We start from the raw sequence: 22,624 nt of genomic DNA, 5'->3' as shown, positions 1-22,624 counted from the left end.
TGATGCTCACAATATCAACCACTGTTCCACTCATCTTCGAACTTTGCAGACAACAATGAATACAAAAAAGCCCTGGAAATTTAAAAAAATGAATGCGCACGGAAACCGGTGTCTATTAATTTCAGATACGATTTTGACCTGATATATTTTTGGGCCCTTTATTATCTTCTTTTAATTATTTGTAATTATTTTTAATTATTTATGCTAAAAGCTTGCAAGTTGTATCTACAAGTGTGAAATATTAATTTCGCAGTTCAATATAAGAACCCTTTTCTCGCCGGCCGCTACTGTGTTCCGAGCTTCCGAGACGGTTGCTAATAAATTTTGAAACGGTAGAGTATTTACGGTAGTAGGGGTATTGTGGAAAATGGAATAAAAGCTCAACTCACGACCTGCGTCAGGTCAGACAGCTGGCGCTGCGTATAGTTTGTCACAGGCGACTCGTTGAAGATAAAAATAAAACCTCTGGCATACTTTCCCGGGGAAATAGGACACCAAGTTGTAATTCCTATCCACGGAAGGAGAGATGTTTGTCCAGTTATTATGCACAGTTTTAGTCATCGTCAACCTCTGTGATGAAGTTTCTGCAGCAGGACGTCCACGCCATATTGTCTTCATCGTGGCGGATGATCTCGGTATGTTTGATTTCTTGTAAATATGCTTCCATAAAAAAATTGCTATCTTTAATAGTCAATACAAAAGAAACATGTGCGATAATTTTGTTATGATTTCGATATATGTAATTTCCCCACACTGTAAAAAAGGAAATCGTTGCTGGTTGTTGGGCAATCATTGCAGTAATAATTTGTGCATTTCAAAAGCATAAATTATAAATTCAATTTTGCACATTACATTGTTAATAAATGAACAGAATTCAACAAGGAAATCTCGTATTGATTTCCTTACAGAATATACCTTCCAGAACAGTTGTAATATGATTGTGCCTGTTAAATTGATGTAACAATGCCAGATCTTTTTTATTGGGTTCACGGTCGCGTTGGACAGCATTCAGTTACATCAGTGTCAGCTTTATGGAGGGAAACTGTTTAAGTACGGTATACGGCTTTTCCATTGGACGAGAGGTCGGTCAAATGACCGCGAAATTGACGTTCATATGTGTATGGACGACACAATTTGACGTTCATAGGTTTTTCACGAGACCGTATTCTTAAAACACTGACGGACTTCTAACACATTCCTCGGGGAATCCCTGGGAATACCCTGGCACGAATACATACAGAAGCGTTTTTTCTGACCACTTTTATCCTATAATCTTGAACACAGCGTGTTAGCATACATTGGGAATCGTCAGAGAGTTTGACTGCGTGATCATTCACGAATACCTTCGCTACGACCAATCCCTTTGAACAAAACGAAAAATGCACATATATCAATACTATCGTAGTATCGACACGATCCGTATCTTGACTGACAGTGACAGCCTACAGCAATCTATGAATTAACCTTAGTATCTATTTGACACATCTTTATAATCAACTTTCAAGGATCGGCCAAATGATCAATGATGAATAACACATGTAACCGCCACAGGTCCATTAACAACTTCGGAAATCACTTCCGTCACGTGTATCATGTCGGCCATTTTGACGAAGACGATTGGTGCAGTCAGACCCACGAAGAGGCTAGTTTGTCCTAACATTAATGTGGTATAATCCGTGCTGAATTAGGTTTAGGTGTTGCACATTTCATCATCATAACTAACGCCTTTAAATTTGAAAGTAAAATCAATTATAGCAGTATGATAATGAAGGTTGTCCGTATGAATCCTATTTTTAAACGATTTTCAGGATGGAACGATATTGGCTTTCATAACCCCGATATGATCACACCCAACATCGACAAGCTGGCAACAGAAGGCTTGATACTGAATCATTCCTATGTTCAACCGCTCTGCAGTCCGTGAGTAGCAGAAGGCTTGATACTAAATCATTCCTATGTTCAACCGCTCTGCAGTCCATGAGTAGTGGAACGCTTAATGCTGAATCATTCTTATGTCCACCCCCTCTGCAGTCCATAAGTAGTGGTAGGCTTGAGACTGAATCATTCTTGTGTTCAACCGCTCTGCAGTCCATAAGTAGTGAAAGGCTGGAGACTGAATCATTCCTATTTTCAACCCCTCTGCAGTCTATAAGTAGTGGAACGCTTGATACTGAATCATTCTTATGTCCATCCCCTCTGCAGTCCACAACAGAAGGCTTGATACTGAATCATTCCTATGCACATCCGCTCTGCAGTCCACAACAGAAGGCTTGAGACTGAATCATTCCTATGTTCAACCCCTCTGCAGTCCATAAGTAGTGGACCGCTTGATACTGAATCATTCTTATGTCTACCCCCTCTGAAGTCCACAAGAGAAGGCTTGATACTGAATCATTCTTATGCACATCCGCTCTGCATTCCACAAAAGAAGGCTTGATACTGAATCATTCTTATGCACAACCATAAGTCCTACTGCAGTATATAAGTAGTGGAAGGCTTGCTTCTTATTCCTAATATATATATTATGATGGCATGATATCAATGCACCACTTGTTGCAGCGTATTAAAATGGAAGGGTGTTTGTGGGATTGATAAGGGTAACTAATTCTCACACATTTCTAGGGTAGTAGATAGCATTTTAAAAACACTACTGAACAGACAAAACTGTTTGGACCACGACAGTAAAACTGTTACCTTCTAGCTGCGGACAGGACTGATGCACGGTTGTATTTAGGTTGCAGTCCTCAGGTAGTCCTTTGGCATGTCATCAACTCCGCCTGTGATATTGTAGGCACAATGATAAATATTTCAATGAACTTTGCTTAGTTTAGTTTAAACATATTTCATTCTCACGAATATGATTAGAACTTAGAACGCCCTCTCCCATAGATTTACATGTATTCTTATTTACAGTTAATAAATTAAATGACAGAAAGGAAAGAACAGAAAAGAAATAGAGAAACGTATGTACATTCACATTGCTCACTCAGAAACGTATGTACATTCACATTGCTCACTCAGAAACGTATGTTCATTCACATTGCTCACTCAGAAACGTATGTACATTCACATTGCTCACTCAGAAACGTATGTACATTCACATTGCTCACTCAGAAACGTATGTACATTCACATTGCTCACTCAAACCTTTTTGTTTTCTTTATATATGTATATACATTCCTAAAAATGCTTCCGTTCACATGCTTAGGTAAAATTGCATTGCCAACTAGCATCAGGTTAATATTTATATCACAAGAATCTTTCACAATTAACAATAGTGAGTGCATGAAGTCATTTTTTAATTCACTGTCATCATATCTTAATTTTGTATGTATTATGTTAATTTTCCTTAGACCAAATGAGAAATATGATGGAACTGTAGATCTATCTGTTCTTAAACTGTATTTTAATCGAGGGAATGTTTCAATATTCCTTTGCTGTGTAGGTAATGTATTCCACAATTAGAAAGCGGATGGTATAAACGAGGATTCAGATAACTTAGTACGTAATAGAGGCATAGTTATATTGTGAGCAGTTCTAAGGTTGTATGTTACGTTTGTCCAGACAGAGTGAGGTACAAGATCTTTAAGGTATGAAGGTGTCATATTGTTATATATTGTATAAAATAAACACAACTTACGTTTTCCCCTGCCCTCTGATACGGGCTCCCAGGTAGTTTCGAAATATATTTTTGAGGGAAGTATAGGTTGTTAAACCAGTTACAATTCTTGCTGCTTCCAGTTGGAGTTTTTCTAACCTGTCACTCTGCTCTTTGGTACAACCGTCCCAAACTTCACATCCATATTTAAAATGTGGTCTAATAAACATTACCTAAATCTTATTCAAGACACTAAGACAGAGCATATACTTAAGCTTTCTCATTGAATGAATCATCTTTGATGTTGTTTTAATAATTGAAACAATATGACATGACCACTTCCCCGATGACGACAATATAACACCTAGGTGTTTGTATGTTTTAACATTTTCAATGTTTTTATTATCCAAAAATAATTTCAAAGTTCTCCACGGCTCTTTTGGGGAAACAAGAATTGATCTTGTTTTGCTCGGATTATATAGAATTAGCAAGTCTTGAGCCCATTCATTAAGATTGTTTAAATTGCTATTCATAGTAGTTTCTATACATTCAATGTTATTAGATGATATGCCAAGGGGATGTGTCATCGGCAAATAATCTTGTTGCACAGTTCAATTTATCAGTAATATCATTGATGTACACAAGGAACAAGAAAGGGCTTAGTACCGATCCCTGTGGCACACCAGCCTTTCACTCTTCAGTGTCAGACAATGTTCTATTTTTAAAAAACCAACAGTTTGTTTGCGAGCTCTAGCGTAATCAGCCAGCCACTCGAGTAATTCATCGTTTATACCATAACATGACAATTTATATATAAGCCCATTGTGCCTTACTCTATCAAACGCTTTTGAAATATCGCAGAATACCATACAATAGAACTCTTTGTTATCGACTGCTTTACACACTTGATTATAAAATTCTACCAGTTGGTGGACGGTTGAGTGACCGGATTGGAATCCTAATTGGTATTTGTAACCGTGCTTGTGTTGGCCGTAGTAGAATAGGCGATCTACTGGTCCAAATAATCACAAACAGCTGTGGGGGGTGAGGCTGATGACGTTTATTCAAATATGGTAGGTACGCATGTACGTACGTACTTACTTACGTACTTACTTCGGCCTGAAACACTGAAAGCACAACATAAGCAAATATAAAATAGAATCTAATAAGTATATACAATCTGTTATAGTTACTCTTTAATTTTAAAAAAATAGAGCTATCACTTTCATTAGATAAATAGCTCTTACTTTACACCATGTAGTACTGCACGTATCTTTACAATGCCTACATACACAAATACAAAATAAATTAATATGATAATAAAGTGATATCAAACATACTGTATGTAACTTTGGTAAGAATTACAAATCATTGAAGACAGAATATTTATAAAAGATGACATTACATACTAGACAGGTGAAACCTGTACCGGTAATACCTGTAGCAATGATGCCACTGACAAATCTGCATAATAAAGAAATACATATGCAGAATACTATATATATCCTATGGTAAATGTATGTATAAAAATATATAGTATAACAGCCACTCCTATCAGACATACAACACTCATACACCTGCACTTACTAAGATATATCGACCAATAATATCAAGCATAGTATACAGACATACATTTTCCATTACTGTACAGAGGGGTTTAACATATAATACTTAGTTTATATATTTTTAGTTTAATACTATCTTATACAGATAATGATAACTCACTGAACTGTGAGTTCATCAAGAACTATAAAAATATACAATATACATTATGTTTCTAATAAATCAAATTAAGAATGCGTTCTACAATAAATATTATTTCTAATCGCAATAAGAGACACCATCCATATATACAACAGCATAAAATAAATAATCAACTGCCTTAAAGGGGAAGTGTACACGCAAAAATCACTTTCTTTCTTTTTCTAAACAAAACGCAATTTTAGAATAAGTTAATATCTGTGTTTGAAAATATAAACTTATTTTTTTCACAGTGAAAGTAGGAAGCTCACAAGAGTGTGAAAATGATATGCCGTTATGAGGCCTTCGTTTTTCGAGCTAAACAGGCCTGAGTTATCCCCCTTAGATTATGACGTAATTGGTGCCAATTCAACTGGATCCCTGTCTATTCTCAACGCAAAAGATATCAAGTACCAGTTTTCGGTAAAACAACATGGCCTACGACACACTCCGGCGCAGTGGTGACTCAGCATAACACTATGCTGGCTGGCATCTGAGACGTTAGAATCACACAGCTGTACCTACACCACGTGAAGCGGCTCTAACATAGCATGATGACGTCATAATGTTTATCAATTGGCACCAATGACGTCATATTGCAAGGGGCATAAGCCATGGTGTTTTTGTTATGAAAATAGAACACTTTGTAAATGTGAAAAATATAAATCGTTTTAATGCAAAACATGTTAATTAATTGTGATATTTTTATATTTTTGTCTATGACACTACTAGGTTAACACTTTTAATGTGGAAAAAGTACAAGAAAAATAGGTTCATTTCCGTGTGAACTTGCCCTTTAAGTATGAATAAATGCCTTCACATATCCAAATCCTCACATGATAAGAAACCAATGTGGCAATAAATCTCTCCGAGTATATTATCTTTCCTTGTGAGATGAAAGTAGCAACTGATTTGTAAAATTTAACATCTAAACATTGCTGTAGCTATGGCCAGCTTGGCCTATGAACAAGACAATAGACTGGGCAAAGAGTGCTGAAAGTCAAAAGCATGCAGTGTGACAATTAGTGGAAGTCAGACTGCGAGTAAGCTTACTTAATGTTACAGAGCTGTGGAATGAATGTTTAAGGAGTAAAATACTAAGGTATAAAACATAACTAATATTATAACTAATAATATATACTTATACTGTAAATATTGTAATAAACTAATTAGTTAAAATGGCAACAAGGCCATATAACCTTACTGCTAACTAATACATCTTAACTAAAAGCTATGTACATATGTATAAAGACTTGAGTCTGCCACATATTTGTACAGGAACGAATTCCCATGAAAATAACTGTGCAAGTGCTTGAACACAACTCGTTTGAATACTTTCCCGATACAGCTTATCAAAGATATTGGTCTATAATGTGAGGATAGTGTTGGGTCACCTTCTTTCAATAGTGGCATAACATGAGCTTATTTCCATTGGCTTGGATATGTACGCGTTCTAAATGAAATAATAAATAATAGACATAAGACTTCACTTAAAGATGGTACAGTATGTTTCAGAATTTTATGACTTGTGCGATCTGGACCCGAAGCATTATTCAAAGGGAGAGATATTATTACATCACTTATTTCATATACGTTTATTCGCAATGTGCTAAATGTTTTATCTGTACGTTTTTCCACATTTGTCAATCTCGCCTTACTTCCATCAACATCTGCTATGAATGAAAAATACTTGTTTAACTGATTAGCTTTCTCTAAATCTGACTATATAGTTGGGCTTTCGTCTGTGATGAAGTTTTACCTGTATTTTTCACTAAATATCGTGACAATTTCCAATAAGAAATATAATTCCAAAACGAAATTGTCTAAATTGGAGTAGAACATTTCCTTTGCATACTATTTCATATTATTTACATTATTTCTTTGTTTTCTGTACAATGTTCTGTCCTTGTCTTTATTTGTTTTCCTTGAAATCTTAAGTAACCCGTTTCTTTTCCGTACTGCCTTCCGTAATTCGGAATTGAACCACGGTTTATCATTAATTTGTTTATATTAATATGACTTCGAGATGAAATAAATTATTATGAATTAGAATGGACGCTCTCTATCTCATCAATAACGTAATTTCAAGTAAACTATAAGAATGTATCTTGTGGGTATAGTTATAAATGTCAAAGAAACAATTCCACATTCAGACCGTGGAATTTCCCTGATGAGCTCAGTTTATTATTGATACGCAATATAAAAATCGCAACCAACACATTCTTTTATGTGCTGAAATACAGTAACATGTTGCATTGCTTCCACTTTAGTACAGTGTAATGTAACAATTAGTCATACGTGAAACCTCTCCCGACCATGACTTCGATCACAATACTCAGTGTTTTTAAAACATGTATTTTGTGCATTGAAACGTACACGTATATTTTTACTTGGTATGCCAATAATAGTTGATAAAATTGCATTTGACTAATGCATTAGAGACAAAATCAATATCAACTGAAAATATATTCAATTTCACCACAACAATGTGATTACCGTAGAATAGAAATAACCAATATCCTAACAAGAATATCCATTTCCAAAGCATAGCGAGTACATCGGATCTTAAATCTTTTTGAAAAAATAATATTTCATATACAGAGATGGGTGGTGGATCTTATTTATCATATTGTGATTTTAAAAGTACATAACTTAAAATATATTTCTTTTAAAAAGTTCGCTGGGTTTTTTTCTTGGCTGGAGATCGATAACGCAGACTTTCTAAGAATTTTCTTCAAATCGTTAATTCCAAAATAATGTAAATTTAAATTCAAATTCTGACAGACAATTTCGTTGTTTCTTAAAGACGCGGTGAAATGTATGGTCATTTTCCTAATTTGAGATGTACAGCAGTTTGAAATGAAAGACATAAACATAATAACGGACCTCCTCCGTGGTCCTTTGGTAGAGCGTCCGCCCGGAGAGCGGAAGGTCCGGGGTTCGATCCCCGCCACGTCATATCAAAAGGCTTTTAAAGATGGAATTTGTTGTTACCCTGTCTGGCGCTCGGCATTAAGGGTCTAAAACAAGGACTGGTCGGCTTGGATTCAGTATACTGTGTCTGAGTGTGGTATTCATGTTAAACTGCGGCATGGTATCTCAGTGAGCTAGCACTACAAATCGGCATCAGTCCGGACTAGTACAAGCAACCAGACACACACGTGCATGCGACGTTAAACCAAATTTCAACTCACTTCACATAATAACGGCTACTTTGAGTATACTTCGATGAAGTATTGTTTTAGCTTTGATACATAATAAACAAACGATCAAAACAGTATACTAAGTGAAAAAAGCTTAAGATACCAAAGACACTGATTGATTCAAACGGTTATTATACACAAAATATTACCATCGAATGCCAACATCATAACTCACAAACATCACAAGGTGTAACATGTGCTATTTCACAAAATATCACTTCACTTCAGTAACTAAATGTCAGTGTTTCAATGATGCACGTGTCCTCCACGTGCAACAATTCAAGCGTTCGAAATGACGCCATCGGAAATTCGATTTGTCGGACAAGATGAACCCACGGGTGTTCCATGGGTGAAATGTCAGGGCAACACTGGATATTGCAAAACAGGAACGTTGTTTGCAGCGAGGAACTGTTGCACAACACGAGCTGCGTGTGTTCTTGTTGAAACAAGACCCGGCCATGGCACTTTCTTCTCCGATATCCATTGATCTCTTCGCTGAAAAACAAACAAACTCTCTGCACGTTACGATTTTATTTAAAAAAAGAATTTATTCCATTTTCAATCATATTTTGCATTTCAATATCATACATAGAGTGTGCATGGATTTATTGTGACATTAATGGCATGTTTGAATCATGGACAGATCATATATCATAGTTATACAGAGTTTCTAAATAATACATGTAGAGAAGACCAGAAGGCATGGACACTTGCATAATTAAAATTTGAATATGCAATACATATTGTAATTTTATAATATCGAAGTATTTCTTTTTGAATTTGTAAAAAGATTGGTTTGAATTTTTTTCGATTAAATGTGTACAGCATAGATTTTGTTACCTAAATTACTGCATTAGGTGAATTGTTATTTTTCTCTTTAAATCCAAACAGTATGTGTTCATTATTAAAATTCACTCTGCCTTATATTGCCAAGGTTAAACTTAACGTGTCCAACGCTGCAGTGGATAATGTCATGGTGGTCATTCCTCTGAATGGTCGATAGGATGTGACGACTGATGCAACGTCCAAGAGCAGTCGCTGATGATGTCACAGTGATAAATATGTTACGTAGGTTACTCGTTGGCGGTTGTAACACCAGCTCTTCCTCTTCTAGGGGCGGTCGGGTAGCCTAGTGGTTAAAGCGTTCGCTCGTCACGCCGAAGACCCGGGTTCGATTCCCGACATGGGTACAATGTGTGAAGCCCATTTCTGGTGTCCCCAGCCGTGATATTGCTGGAATATTGCTAAAAGCGGCGAAAAATCAAACTCACTCACTCTTCCTCTTCTTGGTCTCTTCACCCTGTAACGTTACATCAATGTGGTTTTATTCGTGCAACGTAGGAATACGCTGTTCCCAAAGGCGCCACACCAATTGTTCTCTGGGTCATTGGAGCCTGGGAGCAAGGGTGAATCTTTCTGTACATTTTTGGAAACTTAAGGATCAGCATCCATAAAACTATAGCTCTTGCATGTAACTCATATCCCATACGGCACCTGAAGTTCAAATAGTATGTTCAAATCTTTTTCGACGTGTGCATATATTGTATGTCGAGAGTACACTGATATCTAATGATATATTTTATACACCCAGGTCGAGAAGTGCCTTCATGTCCGGCTACTATCCCTTTAAGACAGGTCTGCAGGTGAGTGGTGACAAGGCGACTGTCACAGTCTAGCCATAGACAACCGTGGTTTCCAGTCACGTGGGTCATACTGGCCAATAGACAACCTTGGTTTCAAGTCACGTGTCGCATACTGGCCAATAGACAACCTTGGTTTCCAGTCACGTGTCGCATACTGGCCAATAGATTACCTTGGTTTCCAGTCACGTGTGGCATACTGGCCAGTAGACAGCCGTGATGTCCAGTCACGCGTTTTTTTATACTTACAAACTAAATGAGAGCGGTTAAACGTGTCTCAGATTATGTGAGCTAACCGTGGTGCCTAGTCACGTGTCATAGATTATCCAGTAGCTAACCGTGGTGCCTGGTCACGTGTCACAGACTATCCAATAGCTAACCGTGGTGCCTAGTCACGTGTCACAGGCTATCCAATAGCCAACCGTGGTACCTATGGGCTAATGAATAGAAAGCGGAACTGATGTTTCGCCCTCTTTTACAGCACTTGGTCATTCTGAATTACCAGCCAGTCTGCCTACCCCAGAACATCACTATCCTGCCACAGAAACTAAAGGAGCTTGGATATGCAACACACATCGTCGGCAAGTAGGTGAACGAGAGGTGTTGGGAAGGGGTTGGAGATGTAGAGATACGCGTACTCATTGTAGAAATGGAGCGTGGTGGTTGCATGTATGGTAGAAGACGTAGCTGTGATGCAGCAGTGGTAGAAGGGTACGCGGTAGAGATAGTAGAGGTAGAGTTTGTTTGTTTGTTTGTTGTTTAACGCCACACTCAGCAATATTCCAGCTATATGACGGCGGTCTGTAAATTATCGAGAACGGACCAGACAATCCAGTGATTGACATCATGAGCATCGATCCACAGGATACGATGACATGCATCAACCAAGTCTGCGAGCCTGACCACCCGATCCCGTTAGTCGCCTCTTACGAGCATAGTCACCTTTTACGGCAAGCATCGGTTGCTGAAGACCTATTCTACCCCGGATCTTCACGAGTCGTGAGGTAGTGCACGTGGTAGAGATAGTAGTGATAGTGTATGTGTTGGAGGTAGTTGTTTCATTAGTAGTTGAAGTACATCAGAAAAGCAGTCGTTGAAGACATTAGTAGTTCTAGTATATTAGCAGAAGTATGAGTAATAGCAGCATCATAAATACTCGCGGCAGAAATAGCAGCAGCTTTTGCTGTAGTTATTGTCGCAACAACAGTACCTTTAGTATTTGTAGTTGTTGTAGTATTGGAAGTGGTAGTAATAGTTGTTGTAGTGGTTGTGGTAGCAGTACTGATTGTGGTAGCAGTACTGGTTGTAGTAGTAGTTGTAGCGGTAGTAGAAGTAGTAATAGTAGTAATAGAAGTAGTAGCAGTAGCAGCACTGGTAGTACTTATGGTAGTACTGATAGTAATAGTAGTAGAAGTTGTAGAGGTATTTGTAGAAGTAGTAGCAGTAGTTGTAGTAGCAGCAGTCTAAGGCCCTGTAATTAGGTGTGCGGAGTTGCGTCCCTTGGAACGCCCGAAACCTATCGTGCTTCTAGTTTCTTCAGCACCATACCCGTGCTCGTGGGTTTAACCACAGTGGTTAACGTCTGAGACACATTACCTGACATGCCGTGATGTGGAATATTGTTAAAAGCGGCGTTAAACACAACTCACTATTGTCGCAGCAGAAGCAGCTTAAGTTAACGTAGTAGTAGTAGTAGTAGTAGCTGTTGCAGCAGTAGGGGCAATAGCACCAGCGGCAGTCCACCTTCAGCTCACATTTAGCTCACACTGTTCCAGTCTCATTAAAATACTACTAGTAGTAGTAGTAAGGGTGGTAGTAGTATTCGTAATGGTAGTAGAAGTAGTAGTAGTAGTCGAGTAGTAGTAGTAGTAGTAGTAAGGGTGGTAGTAGTATTCGTAATGGTAGTAGAAGTAGTAGTAGTAGTCGAGTAGTAGTAGTAGTAGTAGTTAGGGTGGTAGTAGTAGTAGTAGTAGTAACGGTGGTAGTAGTATTCGTAAGGGTGGTAGTAGTAGCAGTAGTAGTGGTAGTAGTAAGGGTGGTAGTAGTAGTAGTAGTAACGGTAGTAGTAGTATTCGTAAGGGTAGTAGTAGTAGTTAGGGTGGTAGTAGTAGAAGTAAGGGTGGTAGTAGTAGTAGTAGTAGTAGTAACGGTGGTAGTAGTATTCGTAAGGGTAGTAGAAGTAGTAGTAGTAGTAGAAGAAGTAGTAGTAGTAAGGCTGGTAGTAGTAGTTGTAGTAAGGGTGGCAGTAGTATTCGTAAGGCTAGTAGAAGTAGCAGTAGTAGTAGTAGTAAGGGTGGTAGTAGTAGAAGTAGTAGTAGTAGTAGTAGTAGTAGTAGGAGTAGCAGCAGCAGCAGCAGCAGCAGTAGTAGTAGTAGTAGTAGTAGTAGTAGCAGCAGCAGCAGCAGCAGCAGCAGCAGTAGTAGTAGTAGTAGTAGTAGTAGTAGTAGGAGTAGCAGCAGCAGTAGTAGTAGTAGTAGTAGTAGTAGTAGTAGTAGCAGCAGCAGCAGTAGTAGTAGTAGTAGTAGTAGTAGTAGTAGTAGTAGTAGTAGTAGCAGCAGCAGCAGTAGTAGTAGTAGTAGTAGTAGTAGTAGTAGTAGCAGCAGCAGCAGTAGTAGTAGTAGTAGTAGTAGTAGTAGTAGTAGTAGTAGTAGTAGCAGCAGCAGCAGCAGCAGAAGTCCCCCACCTGTATAGAGGCTACATTGTCCCTGTCGTGTGATCCAGGTGGCACAATGGGTTCTGTAGTTGGAATTGCACACCGACGTACCGTGGCTTTGACAGCTTCTTCGGCTACTACAACGCCCAGGAAGACTACTACACCCACGTCACTGGTGGTTTCCTTGACTACCGTAACAACACCAGCCCCGAGAAGACCGACAACGGCACTTACTCAACGGTAACGTATCTGGTTTAACAATATACACAATATATCTTTTTTCAGTTTCCTTTAAATCGTTCTCTCTAAGTCATCAGTAATAAGTTTATAGTATTCCATTAAATGATATTTTGATAATCGTAATCTTTTCAGTTCCGGTTCACTGACGTAGCTACCGACATCATTCAGCGTCACAACAAGAGTCAGCCTTTGTTTCTGTACCTGCCATTCCAAGCCGTCCACGCACCTATTGAGGTAATTGGCGATCGTTAGGATTTCAATCATCGTAATGGAGAACGTGAGAATCTGGTGGTTCTAATTCCACAATAAAGACTCGAGTTATTTCTCTGAATGAAACCATGGTATGGTTCATAATTAAAGTCTCTAAAAGTTTGCATCAGGACCTGGAGTTGCGTCAGTTTTACTTGTTTTAGTTACACGTTCAAAATAGCCAGTAAATTCCTGGCTCAGAATCAACTGCATGAACAATAGCATGACGTCATCATAATGATTTAATTCCGGTTACACAAGGCATCAAAGCACAGCAGTCAAGTCTCGCGAAAAAGGAAGCTGGTCTGTTAAATGAGAACATCAGTGCGAACAGAGAGCAGCAAGTTTAGCGTTTTTAGCCAACAGGTTGTGGCCAAAAATGTGGCTACATGTAGCTCTACAATATCCGGTTATAGTCGCGCATGCGTATCGTTCTTAATTATTGATGTACACACACACACACACACATATCGACACCCTAAAAGTGTGTATGGGCGATAGAAACAACTGCTCTTTTGATGCAAATTTGGGCGGTAGAACATCTACGTCACAAACAAACTTCACGTTGTCAGATATTTGTTTTCTGTCTATACCGAGGACCAATTAATGTTAAGCGTGTGATCGCAGCTACAAGAAACCAGTCAGCACCTGTCTACTCGTTTAGGTAGACAGGAGCTCTCTTAAAGATTAATCATGCTTGTATTTTTGTTCGTATTTCAAAGGTTCCCGCAAAGTATGAAGCAATGTATCCAAACATAAAAACAGAAGATCGTCGAAAGTTTTGCGGTATGTATGAACTATTTATGTCGACATACATTAAGGTACATATTCGTGATCACTCGTATCTTGCCGGAACAAGGCGATCTCATGTTACGGAACGGAGCGAATGGGGACGAAGCCGCACACACGTAACCACGGAAAAGCCACGAAATGTGTTGTACGATAGGATGATTGTATTTGTGAATAACCCATGTAAAATTTCACCATCTTCAACAACGCATTTTTTTCAGGAGTTAATAAGGTTTCATAAACAAATGTTTCTTGTGGACATTTTTTCTCGAATGTGTGGATTACAGGCAGACTTCAGCTTTATTATTTTTATTGAAAACCAAAAAAACATTTTTTATATATTTTTCTCCACCAAAAAAGCAAATCGGCGCTTTAATACACGGAAATTGTTTCATGGACAACAGGGTAAGCTTCTTTGACGCGGGAAATTTGAAAAATGTTATATATTTGCAAAAGGAATGACTGACACGTAGGATTTAGAGCGACACGCCAGTGCCTGATATTTGTTTTATCATAATGCGTAAATATATGCGAAGATGAGTGAGTGAGTTGGGTTTAACGCCGCTTTTAACAGTATTCCAGTTATATCACGGCGAGTCAGCTTAATGTGGGTGGAAAGCCCAAAGTGATGTAGGTCTCAGACGTTTACCACTTCGGTGAAACCCACGAGCATGGGTATGGTGCTGACAAACCGAGAAACATAATCAGGGCGAACCGGGATTCGAACCCACAATCATAGGTTTCTGACGTGCCCAAGGGACGCAACTCTACACAGCGAATCGCGGCGCCTTAAACGACTTGACCACACATGCCCCCGCGAAGATAAAGAATGCTTAATATTATTTATTCTTATTCTTTTCCTGAATTGTGTCTAGGAATGGTCTCTGCTCTTGATGAAGCAGTTGGTAACATAACCAAAACATTGACAGATAGTGGGTTAATGGACGACACCCTGATTCTGTTCACTGCCGATGTAAGTATAAGCTCTAGTGTTGTCAATCACAGTATTAAGCGTATCAGTTCGTCTGTTATTTCCGTATTTCACAGCGACAAGCAACTTCCGAGAAATATTGCTTTATTTCCCATAGATTCGAACATTATCACACCCAATTTAGAAAACGAAAAGCCAGGTAATGAAAACAAATTCAACCAATTGTGATTTACATTTCCATTGATCATCTGTGTTTTAACATTAGAGAAGCGTGGGTGGTCGACATCACGACACCCCGCTTTGTAGAATTGCCTCCCTTAGCCATGTAAGGATGGTATGTTAGAATTGAAAACTCGCCAGATAAGTATATGTGGTCTAGATCTGTAAGCAACCATTTACTGGCTCATAAATTGGTTTTACCAAAGTAAGTCATAAAGTGTATATTTATAATGCGCCAAATCCAAAACCTAAACCATGCTCAAAGCCCTACATTATTACCTCATTGGATCAGTGAGCACTCGATTTTCATTCTCAGCTCCCTGGGAGTATACAACCCAAGCTGCCTGAGGCACTAGAAGGTTGACTGTCACATTACCATTTCATCCTTCCGGGTACCCATTCAATGCTGGGCAAACTGCTATGTCGAACTAAGTCACTTGCCAAAGGAGACGCCATACACGTACTCCCTGTGCTTCAGTGTGGGGAAGGACCGTAGCCCTGGAAACAATCAGGAATTAGGAAGCCGAACGCGGTTACCTATCCAACTACTCTCAGCGACCAACGGCGCCAAACGTCGCCCGATTTGTGACCCAAACTTGACATGATCTCAAAAGACGCGTGAAGATCCGGGGTAGAATAGGTCTTCAGCAACCAATTCTTGCCGTGAAAGGCAACTATGCTTGTCGTAAGAGCCGACTACCGGGATCGGGTGGTCGGGCTCGCTGACTTTGTTGATGCATTTCATCGTATCCCAGTTGTATGTGGATCGAAGCTGATGATGTCAATCACTGGATTGTCTGGTCCATACTCCATTATTTACAGACCGCCGTCAAATAGCTGGAATATTGCTGAGTGTGGCGTTAAACAACAAACAAACAAACAAACAATGGAACATGATCTCAAAATACCGAAATACTGTTCAAAGTTGCTTAAAACTCATTCTAAATCTAAACTCTACAGAATGGTGGCTGGATCACAGAACACGGGAACAACTACCCTCTGCGCGGAGGCAAGTTTACCGTGTACGAAGGCGGAACGAGAGCAGTGGGCTTCATACATGGATCGGGTCTCCAAAAGACTGGAACTGTGTTTGACGGGTAAACAACCACAAAATCACAATCGGCACCATGTTATTGACATATGACTTTACTGACTTTACAGTTTTCTCAGACACTCCAACGATATCCAGATCGAAAGATCTCAATATGTGTTATTTTGGACTTAAATTTCTTAAATGTTACTAATAAGACCTGACAATGCGGCGTATGTAACATGTGATGTAAATGGGGATTATGTTTGATACAGCCGGGTCCAGTCCAAAAGTAAATGATTACCCTATACACATATGACACTATGTTCAATGTCATGACCTGAGATGGAAATCTTGGTAGAAAGAGCACGCTGGATTGTACCTCAATGTCAAGTCAATATTAATTTGGAAGTTTACATGTTCATACTATGACATCGTATGTCGCTCTTAGAAATCTTGGTAGAAAGAACACGCTCGATTGTACCACAAAGTCAAGTCAATGTTAATTTGGAACTTCACATGTTCATACTAATGTTGACGCTGTGTTACTGACCATGTCGTTTCAGGATGATCCACGCCGTAGACTGGCTGCCCACCCTGACAGCAGCTGCCGGGGGGACCCCAGGTACAGTAGGGCGTGGCCGTTACAGGGTCACGGCCCGGTAGTCTGTTCAAACATGACCTTGGAAAACTGTGTTCCTGTGTTTATTGGGTTCAACGCTGCTTGGCATGCAGCTCTGTCTGCACAATGTCGGGGATATACGACGCGGGTCGATGACGTTTACCAATTCAGTGGACATCAAACATCCTAGGATGATTTGTCACTGAGCATGCAGCGCATGTGACATACTTGTATCAGCATTCATTCATTGTCATCCAAAGTTGAAAATGTTTCGTTTCTGCAAGTCAAGTGTTCTATATTTTCTAAAGGAGTATATACAGCCACTTCCTTGCAGTCAAAAAGTCGGATTCGTGCAATGGACTAATATAATTTCATATAATTATGGATTTTTTCTGTCGCTTTAATTTATTATTAAGAATATATCGGAAAAGTATAAAGTGAATAGTTGTGGGACGAACCCATCGCTAATGCTGAGTAGGGAAGACGTTACCACTCGGGTGATTAATGATTTTTAAATATGATAAATGATTTGTTTCTGATCCCTTGAAGGTGGTGTTACAGTATATCTTTTATGACAGCATGTATATTTTCACAATGACCCCTCTAGTGTCAGACCGTGACGGCATCAATCTGTGGCCTAGTCTCAGCACAGCCTCCCCGTCCCCCCGCACTGAGGTCGTCTACAACTACGACTCACACGTCCTCCCCACTGAAGGACATGCTGCCATCAGGTACGTCTGTTTACGTTGACGTTGGCAGAAACTGTCAGTACTCTACACCAAGCCACTGATATACGTGCGCTAGAATAATTCCTTGATATTTTTCCTCTGTTCGGTATTTCTAAACGTGGTGTTCGACCTGGCGAAATATACATATGCTCCTGAAGTATTCAGTGATAAATGATTTACACAAAGAAAGAAAATTGCCATGGGATACTATTATATCGTACTATGTCCAGAAAAATGTGTTTTCAGATTTGCAGGTGTTCTTTCATATTCTCTCAATATCACTGAAAATGCGCTTAATTATATTTATCTTTATGAAAATATTAACAGAGTCTATTCCTCTGTGGAATAAACATGATTTTCCGACTAAAAACTCTTTCTATATATGTCACAGTCTATGTATAAAATGACTAAAAATTTCACTTAGACAAATTGAAAAACGAATATATACTTTAGTTGTTTTTCTTATTGACTGAAAAATCTGTCCATATATTTTATCATGGTAACAAATTCCAAACATTTTAATGTTTATTTTCATCACCAATTAACAGAAAAGAAAACGAAAGTCAATTTATGTATTTCTTCGGCTTCTAAACCAACCATAATTCGATATTGTAATATTTTAAGTCCTTGTAAACCGCCTAATAATTTGTATTCAATCTGTCAAATAAAGGGCAAGCATTTTCAATCAATTTGTAAAACGACTGAACTATAAAGCCATTTTATAAATCGCCTAAGTGAATCACATTTTACTCATTTACTTAACATATACACTGTATATTACGAAGTGAGCAATGCTCGTATTGTTGCAGAGTGGGTGACTACAAACTAATCGATGGCTACCCGGGACTCTACCCTGACTGGTACAAGCCTGAACAAGTCACATCTGACCTGAACATCACCCACATCAGCGATTGGGCCAATACGTATCAGCTGTTCAACTTGAAAGGTAAAAAGCATTCACGGATATATACTAGTATTTGAGGTTCTGTCAGACGAGTTTTACCTGGTTAGTGAATGCATCCTAATCAAAATAGTGTTCCATGGATTTTCCCAAGGTTAAAGAAGCACGAGGGATTTCATGTGAGGGTATGATGACATGGGAAGGCGGATGTCTCTCTCGTGTTGATATCTGATTAATCAAGTGAGTGAGCGAGTTTGGTTGAACACCGCTTTGAACATTGTGTCGGTTATACCTCGGCGGGTCAGCTCAATGTTGGAGGAAAGCACAAAGGGGCGCTTGTCGCAGAGTTTTGCCACTCAGGTGAAATCCACGAAGGGTTGCTGATTGACTGATCATTATCAAGCTGTTTCTGGTACTTGAACCCACGATGAATAGGCTCTGCATACCAAATTACCAGTCCTGGAAGCTCCAGGAAAAGACCCACAGAGGCATGCACAATATCACTGAGATGCTCTAGACTTCCATATTTGGTGCAGCAGTGAAAACTATTTCATTTGCAACCCCAAAGACATAGGTTCGGGTACAATTTGAGCAGTCAATTTTGGTTGTCCAACGCGACAATAGTATTGAAATATTGCCAAGGGTGACTGAAAATCTAATGAATTGGAAAATCATTCAAGTATTTGCAGAGAGTCAAGAAAAAGTCAAGTAAAAGGCCAAATCTGCACTCTGAAGAAATCAACTAAGAAACGCATTATTATTGCAACACTTCCTTTCCATTCATACATGGAATATGTCTGTATGATAATGATTGTTCACAGATGACCCGACCGAGCACAACGACCTGTCCACCTCCCATCCAGACATCGTGAAGCAGCTAGCCGCCAGACTGGCCTGGTATGAGAAACAAGCGGTGCCAGCAAATTTCCCTGCCCTGCCCGACCCCAAGAGCAACCCTGAACTATACGGCAATGTCTGGTCTCCTGGCTGGTGCTAAGATCTTGTCTTTTTATACAACCATGGAATAAAGTCGTTATTTCAATACTGTTCCCTCTGTCTTTCACCTAGTGTATAACCCGGGCCATCATTCTACACAGCACTGTGCAGCTGTTTTAAAAAATAAAAGTATTGGAATACAAGGGAAGCATGCTCATGAAACAATTTTGATTGAACCGGTCCGTTCACCGGTAAAAAATTGGAACCTGGCAGGATTAGACTGTAAGCGTATTCAGAGTCTTCTAGTGCCTAATAGGTAAGTTGGTCGAATATTCCCCAGGTAGGGGAGATTTGAAATGCACACCAGTCCGCGGTCTATCAATATAGTGCACTTTTGAGCTTTAGAAGTTTGTCTGGCTACAAGGACTATAAGCTTGAGAATACATATATATACCTTAACGCCAGACAATGGTTCTCTATTATCAGACGAACCAGAATCATTTTGGCGTAACAGGCGAACTAGCGCTGAAAATTATATATAGAGATTACGTAAATAGTGTCACAGACGAAATACTGCCTTGTGGGACACCTTGATCCTGATTATAATGATCAGACAGGGTTGAGCCGACGTACGAGTGTCTGTCAGATACCATTGATCTTTCAACGATTTGTTTCAAAACGTATCTAACGAGTGAAAGCGAGGTAGATACGCTTTATAACAACGAGTTGTAATACCTATGATATCTGACAGGCACAAGTGCAGTAATCGGTTTCTAACCACCCTAAAATCGTACCTTTCTAGCATCGAGCCGAAGTATTTTGTCTATTCTCATGATTGCAGTAGCGCATTAATACATAACACCACTGTCATAAGTGTCGTCATCCTATGTACTGCTTACTACACATAAATAATGTGACCCTACACAAAAAGGTTTCCGCCTTATCTATAGATTATCAAGGCGCTGATGATAATGCAAACTAGACAGAAACAAAAAAACACGCTGAGTTAAAAGTTTACACCTCAAAGAAATTACCAATGTTAACTTCCGTATGACACACACTACCGGTGACCGACCTTTACAAAATGGCGTCTTCACAACAACAAAAACCAACAATGACTGGACATGTGGTGGACTTGCCGAGATCAGGACATCCACAGAAGACCAGTGCCAGAGAGAACAGGGTCTTTGTACGCCATGCAAATCGGCTACCAACTTAGACTTGCACTGTTCTTCGTCAACACTGGCATACCCACAACAGAGTGCCCCTTAGCACCACCAGGTGTCGACTGAATGCAGCAGGATGAACGGCCAATAAAGACCAGTAAGACGTCCACTCCTCTCACCCCAACACATGCGTGCCGTTCAGCCTGGTGTCAGGTTCGAGCACACTGAAACTTGATGGAGGATGATTCATTGGTCTGACGAGAGTCGGGTTTTTGTTTGCACCACACTGACGGTAGTCTTGGGGCAACGAGGAGCATCTTATCATCAGCGCAACATCAAGGAAACAGTGGCATGTGGTGGTGGCTGAGTGATAGTTTGGGGGATGTAGCTCCATTGATTGTAAACTTGATTTTGTCGCAGTTCAGGGGACAGTAAATGGACAAAGGAACCAAGATACCATATTCACTGTAGGAAGCTGACAGCTAATATGCATGACCACGACCTGTGAAAAGAGTAATGTTTTGCAATTTACTATGGCGATCTGTTTCCTATAAGTAATTAATCCAATTGCAATTAAGAAATGGTTGTTCTGTTTATTCACCACAAACATATATTTCTTCATGATATACAATGTACGTTGAAATTTCTATTAAAATCAAGTCATGTTATAACTATGTTTATAATTAATTGTGATGTAATATCAGTGTCTCACTGATACCCAAGGCCTCAATATCATACATGATTGGCTTTCAATATCTTTTTGTATTCAAATGACGTGAAAGATTTAGTAAGATATTTTAGTTTACACAAGATTGTGCCAAAGTTATATATTTTCCATCTCTACTTTTGAGTTGCAGTAATGATTTTTTTCTCCAAATTTTAGCTGGCTTCTTCATCTAATTTAAATGGAGTTGCTGAACATTGTTCTGTTCTCATATTTAATTTGAAGATTGTTTATTGAAATATTGTTTCTTGGACAAATAAAAATGAATACAGCTGCATTAATATTCCCCCTTTGGGAGAAAAACAAATGTGTGGCCATACATAGGGCACCCATATATTACATCTACATTTTTAAATGCTGCCTAATAGAGATGTTTATCATATTGCAAACATGACGTATGATATGACACTACAATAAAAACATAATATTGTTTGGTCCCTCTATGTGGTAGGGACAACCCCTAGTTGAGAGGTCTGGCCCATGGACTATAGGAACCGAAGCAAAGTTACTTATGAAATGCAACCAAAACCAAAAATGTGAAACATACGGCATCAAACTTCAAGCAAACCTTCAATATTTTCTTAAAAGAAATCTTACAAGAAATCAGAAAAAGATACAGGAGTAAAATCTAATCTGCCCGTAATCAAACATATATGTCATAAACGGCAAAGACAGTTTGATGTATCAAGTATGGACACAATTTCTATAATATACGAAATCATTTCATCTAGTTGGTTCAGAGGAGTAGCAACGTTATAGTTCATTACAACATGCATCCTACGAGTGCAGACATGCGTGTACAAAATAGGTTTTTCGAGATAATATCTCAGACAACAGAATCGTGTGAAACAGCCCTGTCATTTGCAGTGGTCATGTGAATTCAGAGGCTTTTAAAAGTATGTCTCGTGGATTTACACTTAAATATATGAATAGGAGAAAGAGGATCAGGCCAGCAGCTCTGGTGAAGGACGTCGCTGTGGTGCCAGACGTGTGCTCAATGGAGACACAGATTTTGATGCGCTTTGATGCGTGTGTTGTGTGAGAGTTGGGTTTAACGCCACTTTGAACACTGTTTATCATATACTGGACAGTGGTATCGATGCCATAAACCAACCCGATAAACGATCACGATCCGATAAGGTGCTAATGCATTTAGCAGAACAACTTTGAGGCTCCATACATCGGTATAATACCTGCTTGCTTAATAAACTATTGATAAACGTTTTTAATAACTTTTGATAGATGTTCTCAATGT

At 39.1% G+C, this 22,624-nt stretch overlaps 1 protein-coding gene across 1 annotated transcript; it reads left to right on the top strand.

Annotated features, from left to right (window-relative positions):
- The first annotated feature begins 443 nt into the window (after positions 1–443).
- On the top strand, positions 444–19,592 carry LOC124134912 (arylsulfatase B-like). The gene is made up of 13 exons (XM_046500005.2): positions 444–635; positions 1,809–1,920; positions 10,133–10,184; positions 10,663–10,766; positions 12,903–13,074; positions 13,207–13,308; positions 14,046–14,109; positions 14,988–15,085; positions 16,223–16,359; positions 16,859–16,917; positions 17,522–17,645; positions 18,452–18,588; positions 19,365–19,592. The coding sequence occupies exons 1-13, from the start codon at positions 527–529 to the stop codon at positions 19,538–19,540; spliced, it is 1,446 nt and encodes a 481-aa protein (XP_046355961.2). The 5' UTR covers positions 444–526; the 3' UTR covers positions 19,541–19,592.
- Positions 19,593–22,624: the final 3,032 nt, after the last annotated feature.

The sequence above is a fragment of the Haliotis rufescens genome, unplaced genomic scaffold (assembly GCF_023055435.1).
Source record: "Haliotis rufescens isolate VD_foot unplaced genomic scaffold, xgHalRufe1.0.p SCAF_15, whole genome shotgun sequence".
NCBI lineage: Eukaryota > Metazoa > Mollusca > Gastropoda > Lepetellida > Haliotidae > Haliotis > Haliotis rufescens.
This window is presented reverse-complemented; position numbering and strand designations above follow the sequence as displayed.